This window comes from Dasypus novemcinctus, chromosome 3 (genome assembly GCF_030445035.2).
Source record: "Dasypus novemcinctus isolate mDasNov1 chromosome 3, mDasNov1.1.hap2, whole genome shotgun sequence".
Lineage (NCBI taxonomy): Eukaryota > Metazoa > Chordata > Mammalia > Cingulata > Dasypodidae > Dasypus > Dasypus novemcinctus.
In genome coordinates, this window is record NC_080675.1 from 152,001,233 (window position 1) to 152,024,340 (window position 23,108).

Genomic DNA, 23,108 nt, shown 5'->3' on the forward strand with positions numbered 1-23,108 from the left:
AAAAAATTTTAAGATATCTATGCCTAATTTAAAAAATATTCCCCATTTAACTGAATTGTCCTTTTATCCAACTAATGAGGGCTATAATATCCTTATTCCCTTCTCTTTATTTCCAAGCATTATAATGTTATAATGTATAAAATTAGTGCCGTTTTAGACCAAGACAATTATTAATGTATTTGCCTTAATTGGTATGAGTGCTTATTCTTCTATATAATTGGATGTACACCCTTATACAGCTATAATTTACTTAAAGTTCAAATATGTATTAAGAATATATTTAAAATGTCGCTTTTGTACTTAATTTATTCATGGAGTTATTTTTTTCCATAGGAGTTCACCTGCTACAGTGGCTGCTCCTCGTCTGGCTCCCACTGGTGTCAGTTGGGCTGACAAGGTAAAGGCTCATCATACAAACTCTTCTGCTTTTGATGTAGCACCTGCCCAATCTTGCCCACCGATGACAATGCAGAAGACCTCTCGCAAAAACGGCAAGTGACTTTGAATCAAACTTTTTTAAAAATAAGTAGGTGGTGGATATTTAAGTATTTTGAAATTGGGCCTAATAGAATTATATTTTATTCTTTTGAATCATCTACGGGCTATTAATTTACCTTAACTAAAATAATAAAATAGTCAAATACAGATCTGCCATGTAATCTGGCCATACCACTACCAGGTATATACCCAGAAGAGTTGAGAGCAGGGACGCAGACAGACATCTGAACATTGATGTTCACAGCAGCATTAGTCACAACTGCCAAAAGATGGAAACAACCTAGGTGGTATCCAATAACGATAAATGGATAAACAAATTGTGGTGTATATATATATACAATGGAATTTGGTTCAGTTTTAAGAAGAAAGAATGTTGTGAAGCATATGACAACATGGATGAAACTTGAAAACATTTATATTGAGTTAAACAAGCCAGACACAAAAGAATATTGTATGATTTCACTATTATATTATTTTATATTATGATTTCACTATTATATAACATAAATATATGTATGTGTAAATATAAATATAATGAACTAATAGAGTTAATAGCTAGAATCTAGGTCACCGGAAAATAGGATAAGGACAGAGAATGGGAAGCTAAGACCTAATCTGTGTAGAGCTGGTAAAAAGGTTGTTTTTAAATGTTTGGAAATGGATAGAAATGATGAAAGCACAGTTTAGTGCTTTCAATGAACAGTTCTACTATATGGGTATGATAGTGGTTGAAAGGGAAAATCTAAGGTCATATATATCTCTAGAAGGAAACCTAAAATGTGTAACATGGGACCATATAGCAGAACCCTCTTATAGACAATGAGTTTGGTAAAAGTGCATGTATAAGAATGTTTTTCTCTGAAACAGAACAAATGTATGTTAATATTACAAGATGTTATTAATATGGAGATATTGGGCAAAAATAAACCAAAGCAAAGTATGGACTGTGGGGAAAAGTAATATATTAATATTCTTCCCTCAATGATAAAAAAAGGAAGCATGCTAAGCGAAAGAAACCAGACACAAAGTACTACATATTGTTTGACTCCATCTATAGAAAATGTAAATATAAATAAATTTATAGAGATGAAAACACATTAGCAGTTAGGTAGGGTAGAGAAAGGACACAGGTATTGAGAGGTGACTACAAAGGGGTAGGGGGTATTTCTTTCTGTAGTAATGAAAATGCTCTAATATTAACAGCAGTGATGAATACACAACTCTGATTATACGAAATGCCATTATTGTGCACTTTAGATGGAATGCATGATTTATAAATAGGTTTCAATAAAATTGATTTTAAAAAAGTGTATTATCGCCTATTGATCAGAATAGCCTGGGTTTTTTTTCCTTTAAGTCCAAAGACTTCTAAACGATATCATTAATGAATTGACGAAAGAAATCATTGCCCTGAAATTTTACACAAGGCAAATTTCAGACTAGAATGATGTCCACAAGGTTTTATACAGAACTGAAAAGTATTTGAAGCACAAAAATGTATAAGTTTGAGGAAGTCCCATTTATTTTTTCTTTTATTATTCATACTTTGGTTATGAGGTCTAAGAACCCCCTTCTGTGAAATCTTGAAGACAGTTTCCTACATTATGTTCTGGCTTTTAATTTAGGTCTTTCATCCACTTTGAATTGATTTTGGTATAAGGAGTGACATAGGAGTCCTATTCCATTCTTCAGGTTCTGGATATCCCGGTCTCCCAACCCTATTGGGGAGACTGTTCTGTTCAGTAAAATGTACTTGGCAGGCTTGTCAGATATCAGTTTTCCGTAGCGATGAGGGTGGATTTCTCAACTTTCAATTTGATTTCATTGATCAATGTGTCTTCCTGAAACAGCATGGTATTGGCATAAGGAGAGACACATAGACCAATGGAATCGAATTGAAAGCTCTGATATAGAACCTCACATATACAGCCACATAATATTCGATAAAGCCACCAAACCCTCTCAACTGGGAGAGAGTGGCCTATTCAACAAATGGTGTCTGGAGAACTGGATAGCCACCATATGTAGAAGAATGAAAGAGGATTACCATCTCATACCTTATACAAAGATCAACTCAAGATGGATCAAAGACCTAAATATAAGAGCCAAGACCATAAAAACCTTAGAAAGCAGTGGAGGGAAACATCTACAGGACCTTGTAATAGGAAATGGATTTATGAATATCTCACCAAAAGCACGAGCAGCAAAAGAACTAATAGATAAATGGGACTTCCTCAAAATTAAAGCCTTCTGCACCTCAAAGGAGTTTGTCAAGAAAGTAAAAAGGGAGCCCACACAGTGGGAGAAAATATTTGGCAATCATATATCTGATAAGAAACTTATAACTTGCATATATAAAGAACTCCTATATCTTGAAAATAAAAAGATAAACAACCCATTTAAAAAATGGGAAAAAGACTTAGACACTTCTCCGAAGAAGAAATACAAATGGCAAAAAAGCACATGAAAAAATGTTCCAAATCTCTAGCTATCAGGGAAATGCAAATCAAAACTACAATAAGATACCATCTTACACCCATAAGATTGGCAGCTATGAAAAAAACAGAAGAATACAAATGCTGGAGAGGATGTGAAGGAAGGGGAACACTCATCCACTGCTGGTGGGAATGCAGAAGGATCCAACCATTCTGGAGGACAGTATGGCGGTTTCTCAAAAAACTAGCCATAGATTTGCCATATGACCCAGCAATACCACTGCTGGGTATATACCCAGCAGAACTGAAAACAAGGACACAAACCGATATATGTACACCAGTGTTCATAGCAGCATTGTTCACTATTGCCAAAAGTTGGAATCAACCCAAATGCCCATCAACAGATGAGTGGATCAATAAAATGTGGTATATACACACAATGGAATACTACTCGGCTGTAAGAACAAGCACACTACAAACACATGTGATAACATGGATGAACCTTGAGAACCTTATGTTGAGTGAAGCAACCCAGACATTGAAGGACAAATACTACATGACCTCAATGATATGAAATAACCAAGCTGTCCTAGATAGCAAGAGACTGAACGATAGGCTTACAGGAAATTGGAGGGTGGAGGAAGGATGTGAGCCGATGTCTGCAGAGGTGGAATTTAAGATGAGATGGTGGTAAGTATGAACACAAAGAAGAGATAAAAGGGGGGCAAGGGGTTGCCTTTGGTTGGGGCTTTGCGGGTTTGAGGGTGGCTGGGGAGGGATGGATGGGTAACATTGCCCAAAAGTGGGGGGAGGGAGGGGTAGCATACGATCACAGGAGAGGGTCAGGTGTTGGTGGAGAGTAAAATGCCGAGAAAATCATATCAAAATATAATAAAGAGGGTTACCTGTTTAGAATGCTCGGAGGGGAGGGTCTGATGCAGGACGGGCTCCTGGGGAATGTCTAAATGCTCATTCTGCCAGAGTGGGTGACACCATGGGGTAGAAACCCAAGTAGTGAGAGTGGGGGTGGACCCACATCCTGGGGAGGACTAATGCCATCCAATAGAGGGAACTGTATCCCTCGAGAGAAAGGGTGGCTCCCAGGGCATTGGGGCAGTTGAGCAAGTTAGGCCCTGAACACTATTCCATCTATCTCTGGAAGTGGCTCCTCAGGAAACGGAGGTTGGCTATCACTGAGGGCACTAAGGTGGAAGGGAAAATGGACGTTAAATGTGTGGAACCAAAGTAAATGGGGGGTAAGAGAGGAGTTTCTTGAGAGTACACAAGGATGGATATAAAACATGTAATATTACACCATAACATATAGGAGATGACAGACTGATAATGTAAACCATAATGTAAAACATAGGATAACTAAAAATGTAAAGAACTGTGTATCCTAAAGTATGCACCATAATGTAAATACAGATGTCACCTTGTTAGAAAGCTAATGTCTCAGACTCTGTACATCACTTTAAGTAAATATGATATGAATAGGGCGTAAGAGTATCACTGTGGAAGGGAAAAGGTTTTCTGGTGGATGTGTGGGAGTGCTGTATATTATATATATACATTGCTGTGGTCTAGGACTCCTGTGAAGAAAAGCTGAATAATTAGGGGGGGGGGGGGAAAGAAAAAAATAGGATGTGGAATTTTTTCAAGTCAACATTCTTTATCTAAGTTCTTTATCTAACTTTATCCAAGTTCTTTATCTATCCTTTAAACTCATCGCTATATGCCATTCCCTAGTAAGGGACCATGACATTATATTGGGCTTCAAATTTCGGGGAGTTCTGGATCACAGAGTGTTTCAACAATGGCAATGGAGGGATACTGGTATGGGATGCCAATGACAGGTGATATATGGCTGACAGGGAGCTGTACAGAACATATGTCCAGGGTGCATGGTAAGGTTTGGATATACTCATAGTGGCAACAATTAAAAACCACAGCAGGGGGGGTACTGGGTTCCTGGCCAGTGGTGCTCTGTCGTGGTCCCTAGGGGAGCAGCGACAGTCTCCCAGGTGCAGCGGCGGGGACCGGGAGGGAGTGAGGGTTCAACAGTGAGCCCCTGATGCTAATGATTATGCTTGTGAGCTGATAAGCCTAAAATAAGAACAAGGCCTAGAGCAACATTGTGCCTGGGAATTTCTTCCTGTCAGCCTTCATGTTACTCAAATGTGGCCAGTCTCGAAGCCAAACTCAGCATGTAAATGCAATGCCTTCCCCCCAGCGTGGGACATGACACCCGGGGATGAGCCTCCCTGGCACCGAGGGACCACTATCAACTACCAACTGATAATGCAACTGGAAAATGACCTTATACGGAAGGTTCAATGTGGATCAGCAGAATATCCCTGTCTACATAAAATAACATGACTTTAAAATGCTGTTTGACCTAAAGTAAGGGGGAAATGGAAAGGAGAAATGAGTTTATATGGCTACGAGTTTCTAAAAAAGAGTCTGGAGGCTGGCAGAAGGATTGCCCTCATGCACAACTGAGCAGAGTCAGAGAGACAGATAAAGCAGATACAACCCCCAGATATCGGTTCCTTTGAGGGCTAAAGAGACCCATGGGAGTTATGGTCATGGCCGATGGGGTTAACTACCAGGTCAGATGGCCCCTCTTGGGAAATGGTGTTTATGTGTGATGAATCTGGACTCAGATGGGATCTCCCTTCATAAGACTTTCATGCTAATGTGCTGGAGGTGCAGTTAATGTTGGGGTTTAAGATATATTTAGGGGATTTGAATCTCTGGACTGACAATGTGATAGCCAGGTCCTGAGCCTCAACAGACTCCAGCACCTACAACCTGATTTATTGGACTTACCACACTCAGCTAAGATGGAGTTGAAGAAGGACAACCACCACACCATGGAGCCTAGAGTGATTACAACTGAAAGTGGGAGGATTGCATCCAGCATCCATGTGGAATCTGAGCCTCCTCTTGACATAGAGGTGCAATGGACACAACCAATCCAATGTCCACATAGAAGAGGTGGCATTGGATTGGGAAAAGTGGACATGGTGGCTGATGGGTATGGGGAAAGGCAGGAAGAGATGAGAGGTGGAGGCGTCTTTGGGACATGGAGCTGCCCTGGATGGTGCTTCAGAGGCAATCACCGGACATTGTAAATCCTCACAGGGCCCACTGGATGGAATGGGGGAGAGTATGGGCCATGATGTGGACCATTGACCATGAGGTGCAGAGGTGCCCAAAGATGTACTTACCAAATCCAATGGATGTGTCATGATGATGGGAGGGAGTGTTGCTGGGGGGGGGGGGGGGAGAGGTGGGGTGGGGGCATGGGGTTGAATGGGACCTCACATATATATTTTTAATGTAATATTATTACAAAGTCAAGAAAAAAAAAGAAAAAAAAAATGTGTCTTCCTGTAAGCCAATACCAGGTTGGGTTTTCGTTTTTTGTTTTTTGTTTGTTTTGTTTTCTCTCTGTTTGCATCATCGTCTTTTTGGTGTGTCACTTTGCCGCTTGGGGGCCTATGCCTCACTGCGCAGGTCTTGTATGCCTTCTTTTTTTTTTTTCACCAGGAGATCCTGGAGATTGAACCTGCATACTCCAAATGGTAAATGGGAGCCCAATTGCTTGAGCCACAGCTGCTTCCCACCATGCCATTTTGACCACTGTAACACTGTAATATCCTACAACTTTGCTCTTCTTTTTAGAATGTTTTTAGTTATTTTGGGCCCCTTCCCCAACCAAAAAAATTTGGTAATTGACTTTTCTATTTCTGAAAAGTAGGCTGTCAGGATTATGATAGGGATTGCATTGAATCTTTTTTTTTTTTTAGGATTTATTTATTTTATTTATTTCTCTCCCCTTCCCCCTTGCCCCAGTTGTCTGTTCTCTGTGTCTATTTGCTGCATGTTCTTCTTTGTCCACTTCTGTTGTTGTCAGTGGCATGGGAATCTGTGTTTGTTTCTGTTGCGTCATCTTGTTATGGCAGCTCTCCATGTGTGCGGTGCCATTCCTGGGTAGGCTGCACTTTCTTTCACGCTGGGCGGCTCTCCTTATGAGGCACTCTCCTTGCACATGGGACTCCCCTATGTGGGGGACACCCCTGCATGGCACGGCACTCCTTGCGTGCATCAGCACTGTGCATGGGCCAGCTCCACATGAGTCAAGGAGGCCCGGGGTTTGAACCGTGGACCTCCCATGTGGTAGACGGACGCCCTAACTGCTGGGCCAAGTCTGCTTCCCTCCATTGAATCTTTAATTCAATTTGAATAGAATTGACATCTTAATGATATTTAAGTTTTCTAATCCATGAACATGGAATTTCCTTCTATTTGTTTAGGTCTTCTTTGATTACTTTTAGCAGTGTTTTGTAGTTTTCTGAGTGCAGGTCTTTTGCATCCGTGGTTAAATTAATCCCTAGATATTTGATTCTTTTTGTTGCTCTTATAAATGGAAATTGTTTATTTCTTCCTCAGACTGCTCATTACTAGTAAAAACACTACTGATTTTTGCAGACTGACCTTGTATCCTTCCACTTTGCTGAACTCATTTATTTAGCTTTAGTAGCTTTGGCCTAGGTATTTCATGATTTTCTAAATATAGTATCATGACATCTGTGCATAGTGTGAATTTTACTTCTTCTTTTCCAATTTGAGTGCCTTTTATTTCTTTTTCTTGCGTAATTGCTCTAGCTAGAACTTGTAGCACAGCAGTGAATGACAGTGGTGGCAGTGAGCTTCCTTGTCTTATTCCTGATCGCAGCAGGAAAGCTTTCAACCTTTCTCCATTGAGTACGATATTGGCTGTGACATATTCATGTATTCCCTATATTTTGTTAAGGAATTTTCCTTCTAATCTTTTGAAGTGTTTTTATCAAGAAAGGATTCTGGATTTTATCCAATCCTTTTCTGTGACATTCAGGATGATCATGTGGTTTTTTTCCCTACATTTTGTTAATGCAGTGTATTACATTAATAAATTTTCTTGTGTTGAATCACCCTTACATAACAGGAATTAGATTCATGTGATTGTGGTGTATAACCCTTTTATTATATTGTTGGATTCCTTTGCAAGTACTTTGTTGAGAATTTTGGCATGTTCATTAGCGAGATTAGTCTGTAATTTTCTATTCTTGTAGTATCTTTATCTGACTTTAGTATTAGGAGGATGTTGGCTTCATAAATTGAGTTAGGTAAGTTTCCCTACTTTTCAAAATTTTGTAAGAGTTTGAGCAAGGTTGGTATTAGGTCATCTAAAAATTCTTGGTAGAATTCACCTGCAAAGCCATCTGATCCTGAGCTTTTCCTTTTTTGGGAGATTTTTGATGACTGATTCAATGTCTTACTTGCTATTGGTTTGTTGTATTTCTTCTAAAGTTAGGGTGAGTTGTTAGTGTAGTTCTAGGAATTTGTCCATTTCATCTCAGTGTCTAAATTTTTGGCATGCAGATTTTCATAATATCCTATCATCCTTTTTATTTCTATGGGGTCAGTCGTAATGCCCCCTCCCTTCTTTCCTGATTTTATTTATTTTCATCTTCTATATTTTTTTATTTATTAGTCTAGCTAAAGGGTTGTTGAGTTTTTTTTTATCTTTTCAAGGAACCAGCCTTTAGTTTTGTTGATTTTCTCTTGTTTTTCTGTTCTCAGTTTCTTTTATTTCTCCTCTAAGTTTTGTTATTTCTTTTCTTCTGCTTTCTTTGGGATTAGTTTGCTGTTATTTTTTTAGTTCCTCCAGGTGTTCAGTTAGGTCTTTGATTTTAGCTTTCTTTCTTTTTAATGTATTTATTTAGGGCTATAGGTTTCCCTCTCAGCACTGCTTTAACTGCATCCTATAAGTTTTTGATAAGTCTTTTTCTCATTTTAATTCATCTCAAGATATTTACTAATTTATCTTGCAGTTTCTTCTTTGACCCACTGATTGTTTAAGAGTGGGTTCTTTAGCCTCCATATATTTTACCCTTTCCTGCTTTGATTTCCAGCTTTATTCCATTATGGTCAGAGAATGTACTTTGTATGATTTCAGTTTTTTAAAATTTGTTAAGACCTGTTTTGTGACCTAACATGGGGCCTATCTTTGAGAACGATCCTGAGTGCTTGAGAACGTGTATCCTGCTGATTTGTGGTTCAGTGTGTGGTATATAGCTGTTAGGCCTAGCTCATTTTATTATATTGTTCAAGATGTCTGTTTTCTAGTTGATCTTCTGTCTAGATGTTCTATCTGGTGATGTGAGTGGCATATTAGTTTCCAACTATAATTATAACAACATCTATTTCTCACTTCACTTTGCCAGAGTTTGCCTCATGTATTTTGGGGCACCCTGGTTAGGTGCATAGATATTTATGATTGTTATTTCTTCCTTGTTGAGTACTCCTTTTATTAATATAGAATGACCTTCTGCATCCTTACAATGTTTTTGTTTTTAAAGTCTGTTTTGTCTGGTATTGTTATAGCTACCCCTGCTCCTTTTTGGTTATTGTTTGTGTGAAATACCTTATTCCAACGTATTGCTTTCAGCCTTTTTGTATCCTGGGTCTGAGGTGAGTCTCTTATAAACAGTATATGGATGGCACATACTATTTTTATCCTTTCTGTCAGCCAGTTTCTTTTGATTGGGGAGTTTAAATCCATTAATATTTGATGTTATTATTTTGAAGTCATTGCTTATTTTAACCATTTTATCCTTTGTCTTTCATAGGTCATATCATATTTTTGTCTGTCTTTTTACCCTTTTGGTTATCCTTTCTGATAATCTTCATTTTGGTGCTCCTGTAAGCCTCTCTCCTTTCTTTTCCTTTCTGGCTGCCCAGTTCCCTTTAGTATTTCTTATAGAGTCTGTCTCTTGTTTGCAGACTGTCTTAGTTTCTGTTTATCTGTGAATATTTAAAACTCACCCGCATTATTTACAGACATTTTTATCATATAATGAATTCTTGCCTGGCAGTTTTTCTCCTTCAGTGTCATAAATATATCAAACTGCTGTCTTCTTGCCTCCGTGGTTTCTGATGAGAAATCTGCACTAAATCTTGTATGTGATGGATTATTTTTCTCTTGCTGCTTTCAGAAGTCTTTTTTTTCCTTTGGCATTTTAAATTTTAAATAGTGTGTGTCTGGGAGTAGGTCTATTCGGATATATTCTTTTTGGAGTATGTCACACTTCTTGGATGTGTATATTTATGTCTTTCCGAAGAGTTGGAAAGTTTTCAGCCACTATTTCCTAAAATATTTTTTTGCCCCATTTCCCTTCTCTAGCTTTTGTAGAACCTCTGCTACATTGTGGACTAAAAGTGAGAGCAGAAATATTTAAAAATATAGATGTTAAAAATTTATATTAAAAATTACACATCTAAATTATCTGTAGGTTTGTTACTTACAAAAATAATTTGTTTTGATTTTCATTTATTTCACTTAGTTTTTTTTTTAAAAATTATTTCTTTTCCCTCCACTTTCTGCTTGCACTTTCTGTCTGCTCTCTGTATCCATTTGGCTGTTTGTTCTTCTGTGTCTGCTTGTCTTTTCTTCTCGTCTTCTTTTAAGGAGGCACTGGGAACTGATCCTGGGAACTTCCAGTGTGGGAGAGAGGCACCTAATCGCATGAGCCACCTCACCTTCCTGGTTTGTTGTGTCTCTCATTGTCTCCCCCTTTGTTTCTTTTTCGTTGCATCATCTTGTTGTGTCAGCTCTGTCTGTGGGCCAGTTCACCTTTATCAGGAGGCCCTGGGAACTGAACCTGGGACCTCCCATATTGTAGATGGGAGCCTAATCGCTTGAGCCACATCTCCTTCCCTGCCTACAATTTTTGATCGAATATTTAACACTGTGTATTATAAATAAAAGAGGTTCCTCCTAAAAGTATTATTTTTCTCTTTTGTTAGCAGGTAGAGTATAAGCAGATCACCATAATCCTGTCAAAGATTAGTTTGGGGTTTTATTAAGGTTGATGTGTTTCATTTTGAGGTCTCAACTGAAAGCCTGGGATGTTTGCAAGACCACTGCATTCCTGAATTTTAACTTTTGTTTCCTAAGCACTGCCCAGATGCTGTTACAATATCTGGTTAGCTCATTAGATTAGCTTCTCAGCTGCTACTTTTGGTGAATTTCTTGGAGTCTTGCCCTGTGTATTCAAGCTTAGTAGTTGTCAGATTTCTTAAGGGGAGATTGAATACATATTTTTTATTCACTTCCCTGCAGTTCTCCATCTCTACATATTTTGCCCTTGAAGTCTCAGTTGATTGAGAGTCCCTCTACTCTAGTAACTGTCTTTTCAGCCAGCTGGGACTACTTGTTTTTTCTAGGACTCACCAGCTCTGCATTGTGGATTTGCACATGTTCTCATGGAAGAAGTTAGAGTAAATGTAGATCTCACCTTTTTCTTTCCACTTACTAAGGAATTATATGTAGTTCCTAAAATATTGCCTGCCTTGGTTGTTTTCCAGTTCCTTTAAACAGTAAATTCACGTATTTTTCTAGCTTTTATGGGTGTTTTTGGCAGGAGGGTTAATTCTGATACAAACTACTTTGTCATGGCTGGATCTGTAAATCAAGTATCTATTTGAATTTACCAAAATTGAGATACATTGGTCCATTAAACAAGTATCAATTAATTTAAAAGGATTGAAATTATTCTGTTTCTGGTCACTGGTGAACTAAGTTAGAAGTCAATCACAAAAGATTTCCAACTATTTGGAATTTTGGAATATACTTATAAATAACCCGTTCAGAAAAGAAATCATAATGTAAATAAGAAAATGTGAATTGAATGAAAATGAACATTTCAGAACTTGTAGGATTAAGCTAAAACTATGCTTTGGTGAAAATTTCTAGGATCAAATGTACATACTTGAAAAGTAGAAAATCTAAAATCCACAATCTATAGCTATCTCAAGAAGTTAGAAAAGAACTGTAAGTTAAAACCGAAGGAACATAGAAGGAAGGAAAATGCATAGGTGGGAATAGAGAAAATCAACAAAGCCAAAAGGTAGTACTTCAAGTAGATTAATAAAATTAATAAACCCATACTAATAATGATCAAGAAAAAGGAGAAAAGTCATTAATATCAGAAATGAAATGGAGACTTGCTAGAGATCATTTCCACAGATATTAAAACTATAATAATAGGATATTATGAGCTATTATACACTAAATTTTGAATCTTAGAAGAAATTGGCAAATCCCTTCTTGAAAAGTCATAGCTTGACAAAATTTTCATAGCAAGAATTAGAAAATTTGAAAGGACCTATAGTATTAAAAAACATGTATTTATAAATAAAAATCTTTCCACAAAGAAAATTCCAGGCCAAGATATCTTCACTGGAGAATTTTTCCAATCATTTATGTTAAAAGTAATGTCAGTTTTAGAGAAAGTCTTCCTGAGTATGGAAAAAGAGGAAACACTCCTCAGCTTTTTTTTTTTAATCATGTTTGTGTAAATGAAATATCAAAACAAAGAAATTTCAGTAAAGCAGAATGTTGCTTCTTGAAATATTGATGTAAAATCCTAAACAAAATATCAGTTAAATACAGTGATAAGTAAAAATGATAATACATCACAATGAAGTTGGGATTATTCTAGGTATTCAATAATTATCAGTTGAGTTTATTTGAATTTATAGTTATTTGGTAATTATATTAATAAAATTTTCAAAATAGGGCAAATATTGGAGTGTAAAAACCATGATATGAAATACAATTTTGAGCTTTATTTGCCTCTGTCCTAAAATGATCATAGCGTTTACAAAGCTCTCTGACTGTTTAAATGCATGATTTTCTTTTCTTAACAAACATTATGGGATTAAGTTTTCAAAATAGTTTTCCCTGAAGGTACATTAAAAATGTTATTTGTCCATAAGTAATTTCTTGTTTTTTTAAGAGATTTAAGTTATAATTTTAAAAATATATTCCTCTTTGACTTGCTTCAATTAGTATTTCAATTATTTTACTACATGGTAGTGTTTGTGCTTGCCATTTCGTTGGTTAATGGAGTAGGTCCAAGTTTTAAGTGGTATTTCTTTCTATAAGGAAGCTTTTAAAAGACAGGTGTTTTTCTTTCCTTTTAAAAAGTAAAGTGATTCATCATAGATCATAGTGATACTAAGGGAGAGCCAACTAAATCAACTGGAAACTGAAATTTTTTGTTAAACTTTCTCAGTTTTATAGTTTGTCTTTGTTCTTTAAATATGTATTGTTTTTAAAAGCTTAATTTTATGATTTTTCTTTTACCTTAAAATGTATACATATATGTACTAAGTTTTCAAAACATTAAACATAGTGGAAAATTGAACACAGGTGGGATATGTCATATTTTAAGGCATTTTGATTAATTTTGATGGGTATTAGTTTAGTTATATATTTTATTTAATTCTTATCTGTTAAAAGACACTGAATTATTATCAGGTGAAATGATGTGATGTCTGTGATTTTGCTTTAAAATATTTCAGAAAAACAATGGGAAGGAGGAAATACATTAAGAGGTAAAATGTTGAAGTTGGATGTTGAGAACATGTATTCTTTATACTGTTCTCTCAGTTTTGTGTATTTGAAATATTTGCATTATAAAAAGTTTTAAAAAATTAAAAGTAATTTCTCTTTAGTTATTTCTAATTCAAGGCCACTGAAATAAAAGGTATAGGTTCTTTGCAATAATCTTTATATCATAATAAAAGTTATAAAAGTATATGAATATAGCCATTTCATTAAAAAAAATGAGATAATGATTTAATGAACCAATTACTGCATGAACATTTCCTAAGTATTTTCCCCCTTGAAATAAAATTCTTTAAATTTCAGGAATCACATGATGGTATAATACACTAGTTCATAAGTGGACAAAATTTAATTTTAATGGTATTGTAGATTTTCAGTTCTTCAGAAATAAGATTATATCTTAAGTATACAACTCAGTGGTTTTTAGTATATTTTCAGAGTTGTGAAACTATCACCACAGTAAATTTTAGAATGTTTTCACCACCTCAAAAAGAAACTTTGAGAATTCTGTGAAAATGGCATGAAAGTAGGTAGGCAGAATCTGACCCTCTCAGAAAAAAAGTGGAGAGAAGGCAGGGACCTACCTAAAGGAGCTTCTTTGGTTATATATAGAATGGGAAGGTGCCCTGAGTCATCTAGGAGGGTATTGGAAAGGTAAAGAAGCCAGAAGAAAACTTTAAGTTGCTCCCCCTATGGCTGGAAAAGGCACATATACCCCACCCTCAAGGCAAGTAGCTCAGTGGAGCCCCTGGCTTGCGGCTACCAATGGACTGGAAGGGGGCATTCCTTGGGAGGAAGAGGGGTCTGATAGAGGGTGGACAGTGGTTTTTTTGCAGTGAGTTTGGCCAGCTGAGCCTCCTTTGAATCTTGGAAGACCCTGATCCAAAGGGGAGAGGAGAGGGGAGATCTCAGGCAGGGTGTTATGCCCAGGGAAAGAGAGCAACTAGATTAGAGAGGGGGCAGGACAGATGCCTAATCAGCACTCTAGCAAACTGTAGTCTAAAACACTTGGGAAAAAAGGGGCTGATAGCTTTCTGAAGGCTAATCAACCTAGGGCGACAATTTAGCTCAGTGGAGGAATTCCCACCTTGCATATAGGAGGCCCCTAGTTCGATTACTTGATCTCCTTTGAGAAGTGGAGAAGTGATCCAACGGGTGATCAGGCATCCAACTGTTACTTTATGACATGAATCTTAAAGACATTCTTTTTATTTTATTTTATTTTATTTTAATTTTAATTTTATTTTATTCATTTTATTTTATCCTTATTTCACTCACTAAAACCTGGTACATTACCTGCAGAAGGCAGGTTGCAGGGTGATTGATTAACACTGGCAGCCTGAGAAACTCCTTAGGGGCCTAAGAGGGAAGGCTGTTTTTTTCCTTGGTGGTGTTTTTTGTTTTTTTTTTTTTCCTTTTAGTTGCTGCTGTTTTCTTTCTTGTTTGTGTTTTCCCTTTTCTTCTACTGATTTTTTCTACTTATGTTATTTCTTTCCTTTCCTTCATTTTTCTGTCTTCTGTTTTTTGTTTTTCGTTTTTCTTTTATTCCATTTATTTTTGCTTGGTCTTCAGCTTTTTGAAGTATCTCTCACTTTTTTATCTGTTTTCTTTTTTTACTTTGTTTTTGGTTTTTTTTCTTTTCCTCTCCTCATCATTCCAGCCTTTTAATTCATTCTATATATTTTCCTCTATTTTGTTTCTCATTTCAGTTTTTCTATTCTACTTTTTTATTCATATTCCTCCGTACTTTTAATGATTTTTTACATGTGTTTATTTTCTTAGGTTTTGTACAGTTCTTCTACCTTTTTAAAATTACTGTTATTCTTTTTCTCTTCTTATATCTATCCTTTTCTTTGGCCCTAATTCTTCTTTTTTCAAGGGAACATAGACAACAGCAAGGGAATAGGATAAAAGGAGCAAAGTTTCAAAGTGAAACCTTACCACACACACAAATATAACAACAAAATAAAATCCTAGAGTAGAAAGAGAAGCTAACCAACCAAATAAACCCATCAAGACAAATAGATGCCTAGACACCAACAAAAAATTACAAGCCACACTAAAAAAGAGGAAGACATGGCCCAGTCTAATGAACAAACTAAAAAACAGGAGGAGATGCAGAACAGGGAACAGCTAATCAGAAATGTCCAAACCAATATAATGAATCAACTTAATGAAGTGAAAGAAGAGTTTAAGGACATTAAGAATACACTGGTAGAATATACTGAAGAAATTGTAAACATACACAAAAAGATAACAGATATTGTGGTGATGAATAGCATAATGCAAAAAATAAAAAATGCATTGGAAGCACTTAACAGCAGATTTGAACAGGCAGAGGAAAGAATCAGTGATGTGGAAGACAGTACATCTTTTTTTTTTTTTTTTTTTTTGACAGTACATCTTAATCAGACAAATAGTAGAACAGATAGATAAAAAGATAGAAAAAATCCAGCAGGGACTTAAGAACTTGAATGACAACATGAAATGCACAAACATATGTATTATAGGTATTCCAGAAGAAGAGGGGAAAGGGGATAGAAAGGTGTTGGAGGAAATAATGGCTGAAAATTTCCAACTCTACTGAGGGACATGGATGTACATGTCCAGGAAATGCAGCGCACCCCAAACAGTATAAATCCTAACAGGCCTACCTCAAAACGTATACTTGTCAAATTGTCCAATGCTCAAGACAGAGAATACTGAAGCAACAAGAGAGAAAAGAGATCCATCATATACAGTGGAAGCTTGAGAGTAAGTGCTTATTTCTCATCTGAAACTGTGGAGGCAAGAAGGCAGTGGTATGACATAGTTAAAGTGCTGAAAGCAAAAACTTCCAGCAAGAACTCTCTATCCAGCAAAGCTGGCATTAAAAAATGAGGGAGAGTTCAAAATAAAATATTTACAGTTAAAGAGAAATTAAGAGAGTTTGTCAGTAAGAAACCTGCCTTCAAAGGGAATTCTAAAGGGAATTCTGTAGGTTGAAAAGAAAAAACAGGAGAGAGAGAGTAGGAAGAGGAGAGTGTAAGAATAACTAAAAAGAGAAATAAAAACAACATATGGCATGCATAAACCTAAAGATAATATGGCTAATGTTAGTAATTCCTTGACAGTAATAATATTGAATGTTAATGGGTTAAACTCTTTAATCAAGAGACACAGATTGGCATAATGGATAAGCAAATATGACTCATCTATATGTTGTCTGCAAGAAACTCATCTTAGACCCAGGGAGACAAGGAGGCTGAAAGTGAATGGTTGAAAAGCAATTTTACGTGTAAACATTAACCAGAAAAAGGCAGGAGTAGCTATATTAATATCAGACAAAATAGACTTTAAATGTAAAACTATTGTAAGAGACAAAGAAGGACACTATATATTTATAAAAGTAGTCTCTATCAAGAAGAAAGAAAAATCATAAACATTTATTCACCTAACCTCAAATACATGAGGCAAACATTGGAAAAACTAAGTGGAGAAATAGATGCCTCTAAAATTATAGTGGGGGACTTTTATACACCATTATAACCATTAGACAGAACATATTGACAGAGTCAATAAAGAAACAAAGACCTTTAGTAATACATTTGAGGATCTGGAACTAATAGACCTATAAAGAACATTAAACCCATACACAGTGGGATATACATTCTTCTCAATTGCATATGGCTCATCTCCAGGATAGACCACATCCTAGGCCACAGAACAAATTTCAGTGAATTCAGAAAGAATGAAATTATGCAAAGTAATTTCTCTAACCACAATGGAATGAAGCTGGAAATCAGTAAGGGACAGAGAAAAAGATTAGGCACAAAGATATGGAAGTTAAACAACACACTCTTAGACAACCAGTGAGTCAAGGAGTAAATTACAAAAGAAATCACTAACTTCCTTAAAACAAATGAAAATCACAGCTCAAGGTTTCAAAATCTATGGGATGAAGCAAAAGGTGTTCTGAGAGGGAAATTCATAGCCATAAATGCATATATATGTGTGTATATATATATAAATAATCCTCCCCCCTTGAAACTTTTTTTGCAGGCTGTCTGCTCTCTGTGTCCATTTGCTGTATGTTCTGTGTCTGTATTATTTTATTTCCCCTGCCCCCTTGTGGCTTGCTTGCTGTCTGCTCTCTGTGTCCATTTATTGCAGGCTCTTCTGTATTCTTGCTTGTCTCCTTTCTTTTTGTTTCGTCACCTTTGCTGAATTGGCTCTCTGCGGTGTCTGTGGGCCAGGTGGTGCTCTGCAGCATGTGCAAGTCTGCCTTCACAAGGAGGCCCCAGGATGTGAACTGAGGGCCTCCCATATGGTAGAAGGGAGCTCATCTGATTGAGCCACAGCTGCTTCCCCATAAATGCATATATTGAAAAAGAAAAAAGAGCTAAAAATCAAAGACCTAACTGCACACCTGGAGGAATTAGAAAAAGAACAACAAACAAATCCCAAAGCAAGTAGAAAGAAGGAAATAAATATTAGAGCAGAGCTAAATTAAATTGAAAATAAGAAATTACTAGAAAAAATAAGCAAAAACAAAAACTGGTTCATTGAGACCATTAATAAAATTGACAATCCCTTAGCTAAAGTAACAAAAAAGAGAAGATACAAATACATAAAATCAGAAATGAGGAAATGGATATCACCACTGACCCCACAGCAATAAAGTTTATGATAAGAAGACACTTTGAAAAACTGTATGCCAACAAGATGGATAATTTAGAGGAAATGGAATTCCTAGAAACAAACAAGAGCCTACATTGACTAAAGAAGAAATTATTGAACTCAACAGACCAATCACAAAGCAGCGAGATTGAATTAGTCATCAAAAACCTCTCAACTAAGAAGAGTTCAGGAACAGATGACTTCACAGGTGAATTCTACCAAACATTCTGGAAAGAATTAACACCAATCCTGCTTAAATTCTTCCAAAAAATAGAAGTGGAGGGAACATTGCCTAACTCATTCTATGATGCCAGCATCACCCTAATACCAAAGCCAAATGAAGATGCCTCAAGAAAGGAAAACTATAGACCAATCTCACTAATCAACCTAGATGATAAAATCCTCAACAAAATGCTTGCTATTCATATTCAACACATTGAATGAATTACAAACCATGACCAAGTAGTTTTCATTTCTGGTTTCCAAGGATGATGAACATAAGAAAATGAATGAAATACACCACATAAGCAGATCAATAGAAAACAATCACATGAGACTCTGTATAGATGCAGAAAAAAACATTCAACAAAATACAGCACCCTTTCCTGATAAAAAACACTTCAAGAGATAGGAATACAAGGAAAATTCCTCAATATGATAAAGGGTCTATGTGAAAAAACCCATAGCTAACATCATATTCAGTGGTGAAATCCTAAAAGCTTTCCCTCTAAGATCTGGAAGAAGACATCAGTGCCCACTGTCACTCTTCCTATTTAATACTGTGTTAGAAGTACTTGCTCAAGCACTTCGGCAAGAAAAAGATATAAAAGGCCAACCAAATTAGAAAGGAAGAAGTCACAATTTCACTATTTGCAGATGACATGATCCTATACCTCAAAAGCCCTGAAAAAAAAAATACAAAAAAGTTTCCTCCTGACAGCCTTCATGTTACTCAAATGTGGCCACTCTCAAAGCCAAACTCAGCATGTAGATGCAGTGCATTTCCCCCAGCGTGGGACATGACACCCGGGGATGAGCCTCCCTGGCACCGAGGGATCACTACCACATACCAGCTGAAGATACAACTAGAAAATGACCTTGAATTAAAGGTTCAATGCGGATCAGCAGAATATCCCTGTCTACATATAATAACATGACTTCAAAATGCTGTTTGACCTAATGTAAGGGGGAAATGGAAAGGAGAAATGAGTTTATAAGGCTACAAGTCTCTAAAAAAAGAGTCTGGAGGTTATCAGAAGGAATGCCCTTATGCACAACTGAGCAGAGTCTAAGAGACAGATAAAGTAGATACAACCCCAGGTATTGGTTCTTTTGAGGGATAAAAAGACCCACGGGTTCTATGGTCATGGCAGATGGGGTTCACTACCATGTCAGATGGCCCTTCTTTGGAGCTGGTGTTTCTGCGTAATGGAACTGGACTCAGAGGGGATCTCTTTTAACAAGACTTGCATGCTACTTTACTGGAATTGTAGTTGGTGCTGGGGTTTAAGATATATTTAGGGGATTTGAACCTCTGGACTGACAATATGATACCCCGGCCCAGAGCCTCAACAGACTTCAGCCCCTACACTCTGATTTATTGGACTTACCCCACTCAGCTAACATGGAGTTGAAGAAGGTCAACCACCACACCATGGAGCCTAGAGTGTCTACAACTGAAAGCAGGAGAAGTGCATCCAGTATCCATGTGGAATCTAAACCCACTTGACATAGATGTGCAGTGGACACAACCAATCCAATGTCCACAGAGAAAATGTGGCATGGGTGTGGGAAGGGTGGCCATGGTGGCTGCTGGGTGCAGGGAATGGGAGGAAGAGATGAGATGGGGAGGCGTTTTCGGGACTTGGAGTTGTCCTGGGTGGTGCTTCACGGTCAATTACGGGACATTGTAGATCCCCCCAGGGCCCATTGGATGGAACATGGGAGAGTGTGGGCTATGATGTGGACCATTGACTATGGGGTGCAGTGATGCTCAGAGATGTACTTACCAGGTGCAATGGATGTGTCATGATGATGAGAGAGAGTGTTGCTGTGGGGGGAGTGGGGGGTGGGGGCGGTGGGGTTGAATGGGACCTCATATTTTTTGAATGTAATATAAAAAAAATAAAAATAAAATTTAAAAAAAGCTTCTAGAACTTATAAATAAGTTCAGTAAAGTGGCAGGTGATAAGATTAATATGCAAAAATTAGTAGAATTTCTGTACAACAGTAGTGAGCAATCTGAGGAAGAAATCAAGTAAAAAAATTTCACTTACAATAGCAACTAAAAGAATCAAATACCTTAGGAATAAAATTAACTAAAGTCCTTTATGGACTTGTATGCAAAAAACTACACAACACTGTTAAGGAAATTTAAAAAAGACCTAAATAAATGGAAGAATATTCCCTGTTCATGGATAGGAAGACTAAACATCATTAAGATGTCTATCTTACCCAAACTGATTTAATGCAATCCCAATAAATATTACCACAGCATTTTTTACTGAATTGGACAAACCAAGTATGAAATTTATTTGGAAGGACAAGGGGCCCTGAATAGCTAAAGACATTTTGAAAAAGAAAAATTAAACTGGAGGAATCACACTACCTGAATTTAAACCATACTACAAAGCTACAATGGTCAAAACTGCATGGTATTGGCAAAAGGGATGGACATAGTGACCAATGGAACTGAGATGAGAGTTCTGATATTTACCCTTGCATGTACAGTTAACTGATAATCAACAAGGCTACCAAGCACACTGAAATGGGAGAGAATAGCCTCTTCCAAAATTGGTGCTTGGATAACTGGATATCCATATCCAAAATATTGAGAGAGGAACACCATCTGACACCTTAGACAAAAATTAACTCAACAGGACAACCAGCAAGATGGCAGCAGAATAAGGAGCTCCTAGAGTCAGCTTGTTCTACATGGCTATTTGTAATCACCCAGAACTATTTAAAGCACCTGTTTGGGGGTTCCAGGAGACCAGAAGAGCATCCTGTAATATCCTTGAAAGAATGGAAAAAGGAGACTGTCCATCTGCAGAGAAGATTTGTGAGTAGAGCACTGCACACACTGGAGGCCTGTGCCCATCCTCCACGGGAGGCACAAGCTACCTTGGGAGCTGTTCTGTGGTTGAAATTGGAAGCTTCACTTCCCATAAACAGGGGAGGAAGAGATGATTGGGCACCAGCTTCAGCTACTGATTCGTAAATTTGGCAGGCTAAAGGATAATCCTAGGAATAGCTGTAGCTTCAAACTGTCCATGTCAGAAAGAATCTGGTAGCTGCCATTTTAACTCCACCCCTGGCATGGGGGGAAACCTATGGACTGAAAATAACACTACTGATAGGGACCAGCTTCTTTCTAACTAGATGAGATTGCAGCTCTATCATAAGCTGCAGACCCACCTCCAGCAGGGAGGAAGCTGGAGAGACCTGTGCCAGCCTCTCTAGGATAACACAGGCCATGTCACAGTGGCTGGTGACCATCCTTCTCTGTGGTGCAAGCTGCTCAGGAGATATTCTGTTGCTGGAATTGGAAGCTCCATTTGCCATAAACAGCAGAGGAAATTAAGGTTGACCACTGATTTCAGCTATTGATTAGTAAATTTGACTAGCTAAAGTATAACCCTAAGAACAGCTAAAGTTTGAGCCTATGCATATCAGAAAGAGGCCAGTAGCTGCCATTTGACTCCACCTCCAGCATGAGGGGAAGCTGGGCTGACTGAAAATCACAGTGATGCTAGCAACTGGCTGCTTTCACCCAGATTGGCCTGTAGCCCAAGCCAAGGTTTCAGCTCCACCTCTATTAGGGAGGAAACTGGTAGTCCTGTACCAGTCTCTCCAGGTACCTGCAGGTACATTTGGCAGCCAGACTGACTAGTTGCAAGTCTCCCGGGGCAACTGTGGTCATTTTGGACCTGCACAGCATAGCTTGTTGCCCACACCTGCAACTCCATCCCTGTCCTAGGCAGGGGAGAAAGGGGCTTGAGGCTTCATTAGTCTCTCTGGGCAACCACAGTCTAGACCTGCATGACTTGGATTATAGCACACAGCTGTGGCTTTGTCCCTTCTCCTGGCAAAGGAAAAAGTTGGGAGAAGCTTCATTGATCCCTGGGGCAATGAGGGAAGCTTGAGCCTCCACATCTTACAGCACCATCTACATCCTTGGCTCTTACTACACATTCAGCAAGGGGGAAACATCAAGAAAGCCCTAAGCTAAACAGAGACACAGCACACAGTACAAATATATATAGTAAGCCAGATGTGAAGGCACCAACAAAAAATCAAAATCCACACCAAAAAATAGGAAGATATGGCCCAGTTAAAGAAACAAGGTAAGCCTCAAAGTGACAAAAAGCAATTGAGACAACTAATCATAGATGTTCAAACAAATCTCCTTAACAAATTCAATGAGATGGCTAAAGTGACTAAGGATATTAAGAAGACATTGGATGAATACAATGAAGAATTTGAAAGCATATATGGAAAAATAGCAGATCTTACAGGAATGAAAGGTACAATACATGAAATTAAAAGCACACTGGAATCATAAAACAGCAGATTTGAGGAGGCACAAGAAAGTTTGGGGAGCTTGAAGACATGGCCTCCAAAACCAAACATACCAAAGAAATGAAGAAAAGACTGGAAATAAGATCTTGGGGAACTAAATGACAGCAAAAGACATGCAAACATATGTCCCATGGGTCTGAGGAGGAGAAGAGAACGCAAAAGGGGCAGAAGAAATATTCGAAGAAATAATGGTAGAACATTTCCCAACCCTATTGAAGGACATAGATATCCATGCCCAAGAAGTACAACATGATCCCATCCGAATCAATCTGAATAGACCCACTCCAAAACACATAGTAATCAGAATGTTAAATGCCAAAGACAAAGAGAGAATTCTGGAAACAGCAAGAGAAAGTAATGCATAACATATAAGGGATATTCAGTAAGATTACGTGCCAATTTCTCATCAGAAACCATGGAGGAAAGAAGACAGTGGTATAATATATTTAAGATACTGCAAGAGAAAAACT

General features: G+C 37.6%; 1 protein-coding gene across 6 annotated transcripts in view; it reads left to right on the plus strand.

Moving 5' to 3' along the window:
• Positions 1–23,108, plus strand: part of SCAPER (S-phase cyclin A associated protein in the ER) — a 616,772-nt gene that overhangs the window by 178,248 nt on the left and 415,416 nt on the right. For all 6 annotated transcript variants that reach the window (XM_004468178.4, XM_004468179.4, XM_071214311.1 and 3 more), the window contains one exon: positions 334–491. In XM_004468178.4, coding sequence (XP_004468235.1) covers positions 334–491 — 158 coding nt within the window. The remainder of the gene's footprint in view (positions 1–333; positions 492–23,108) is intronic.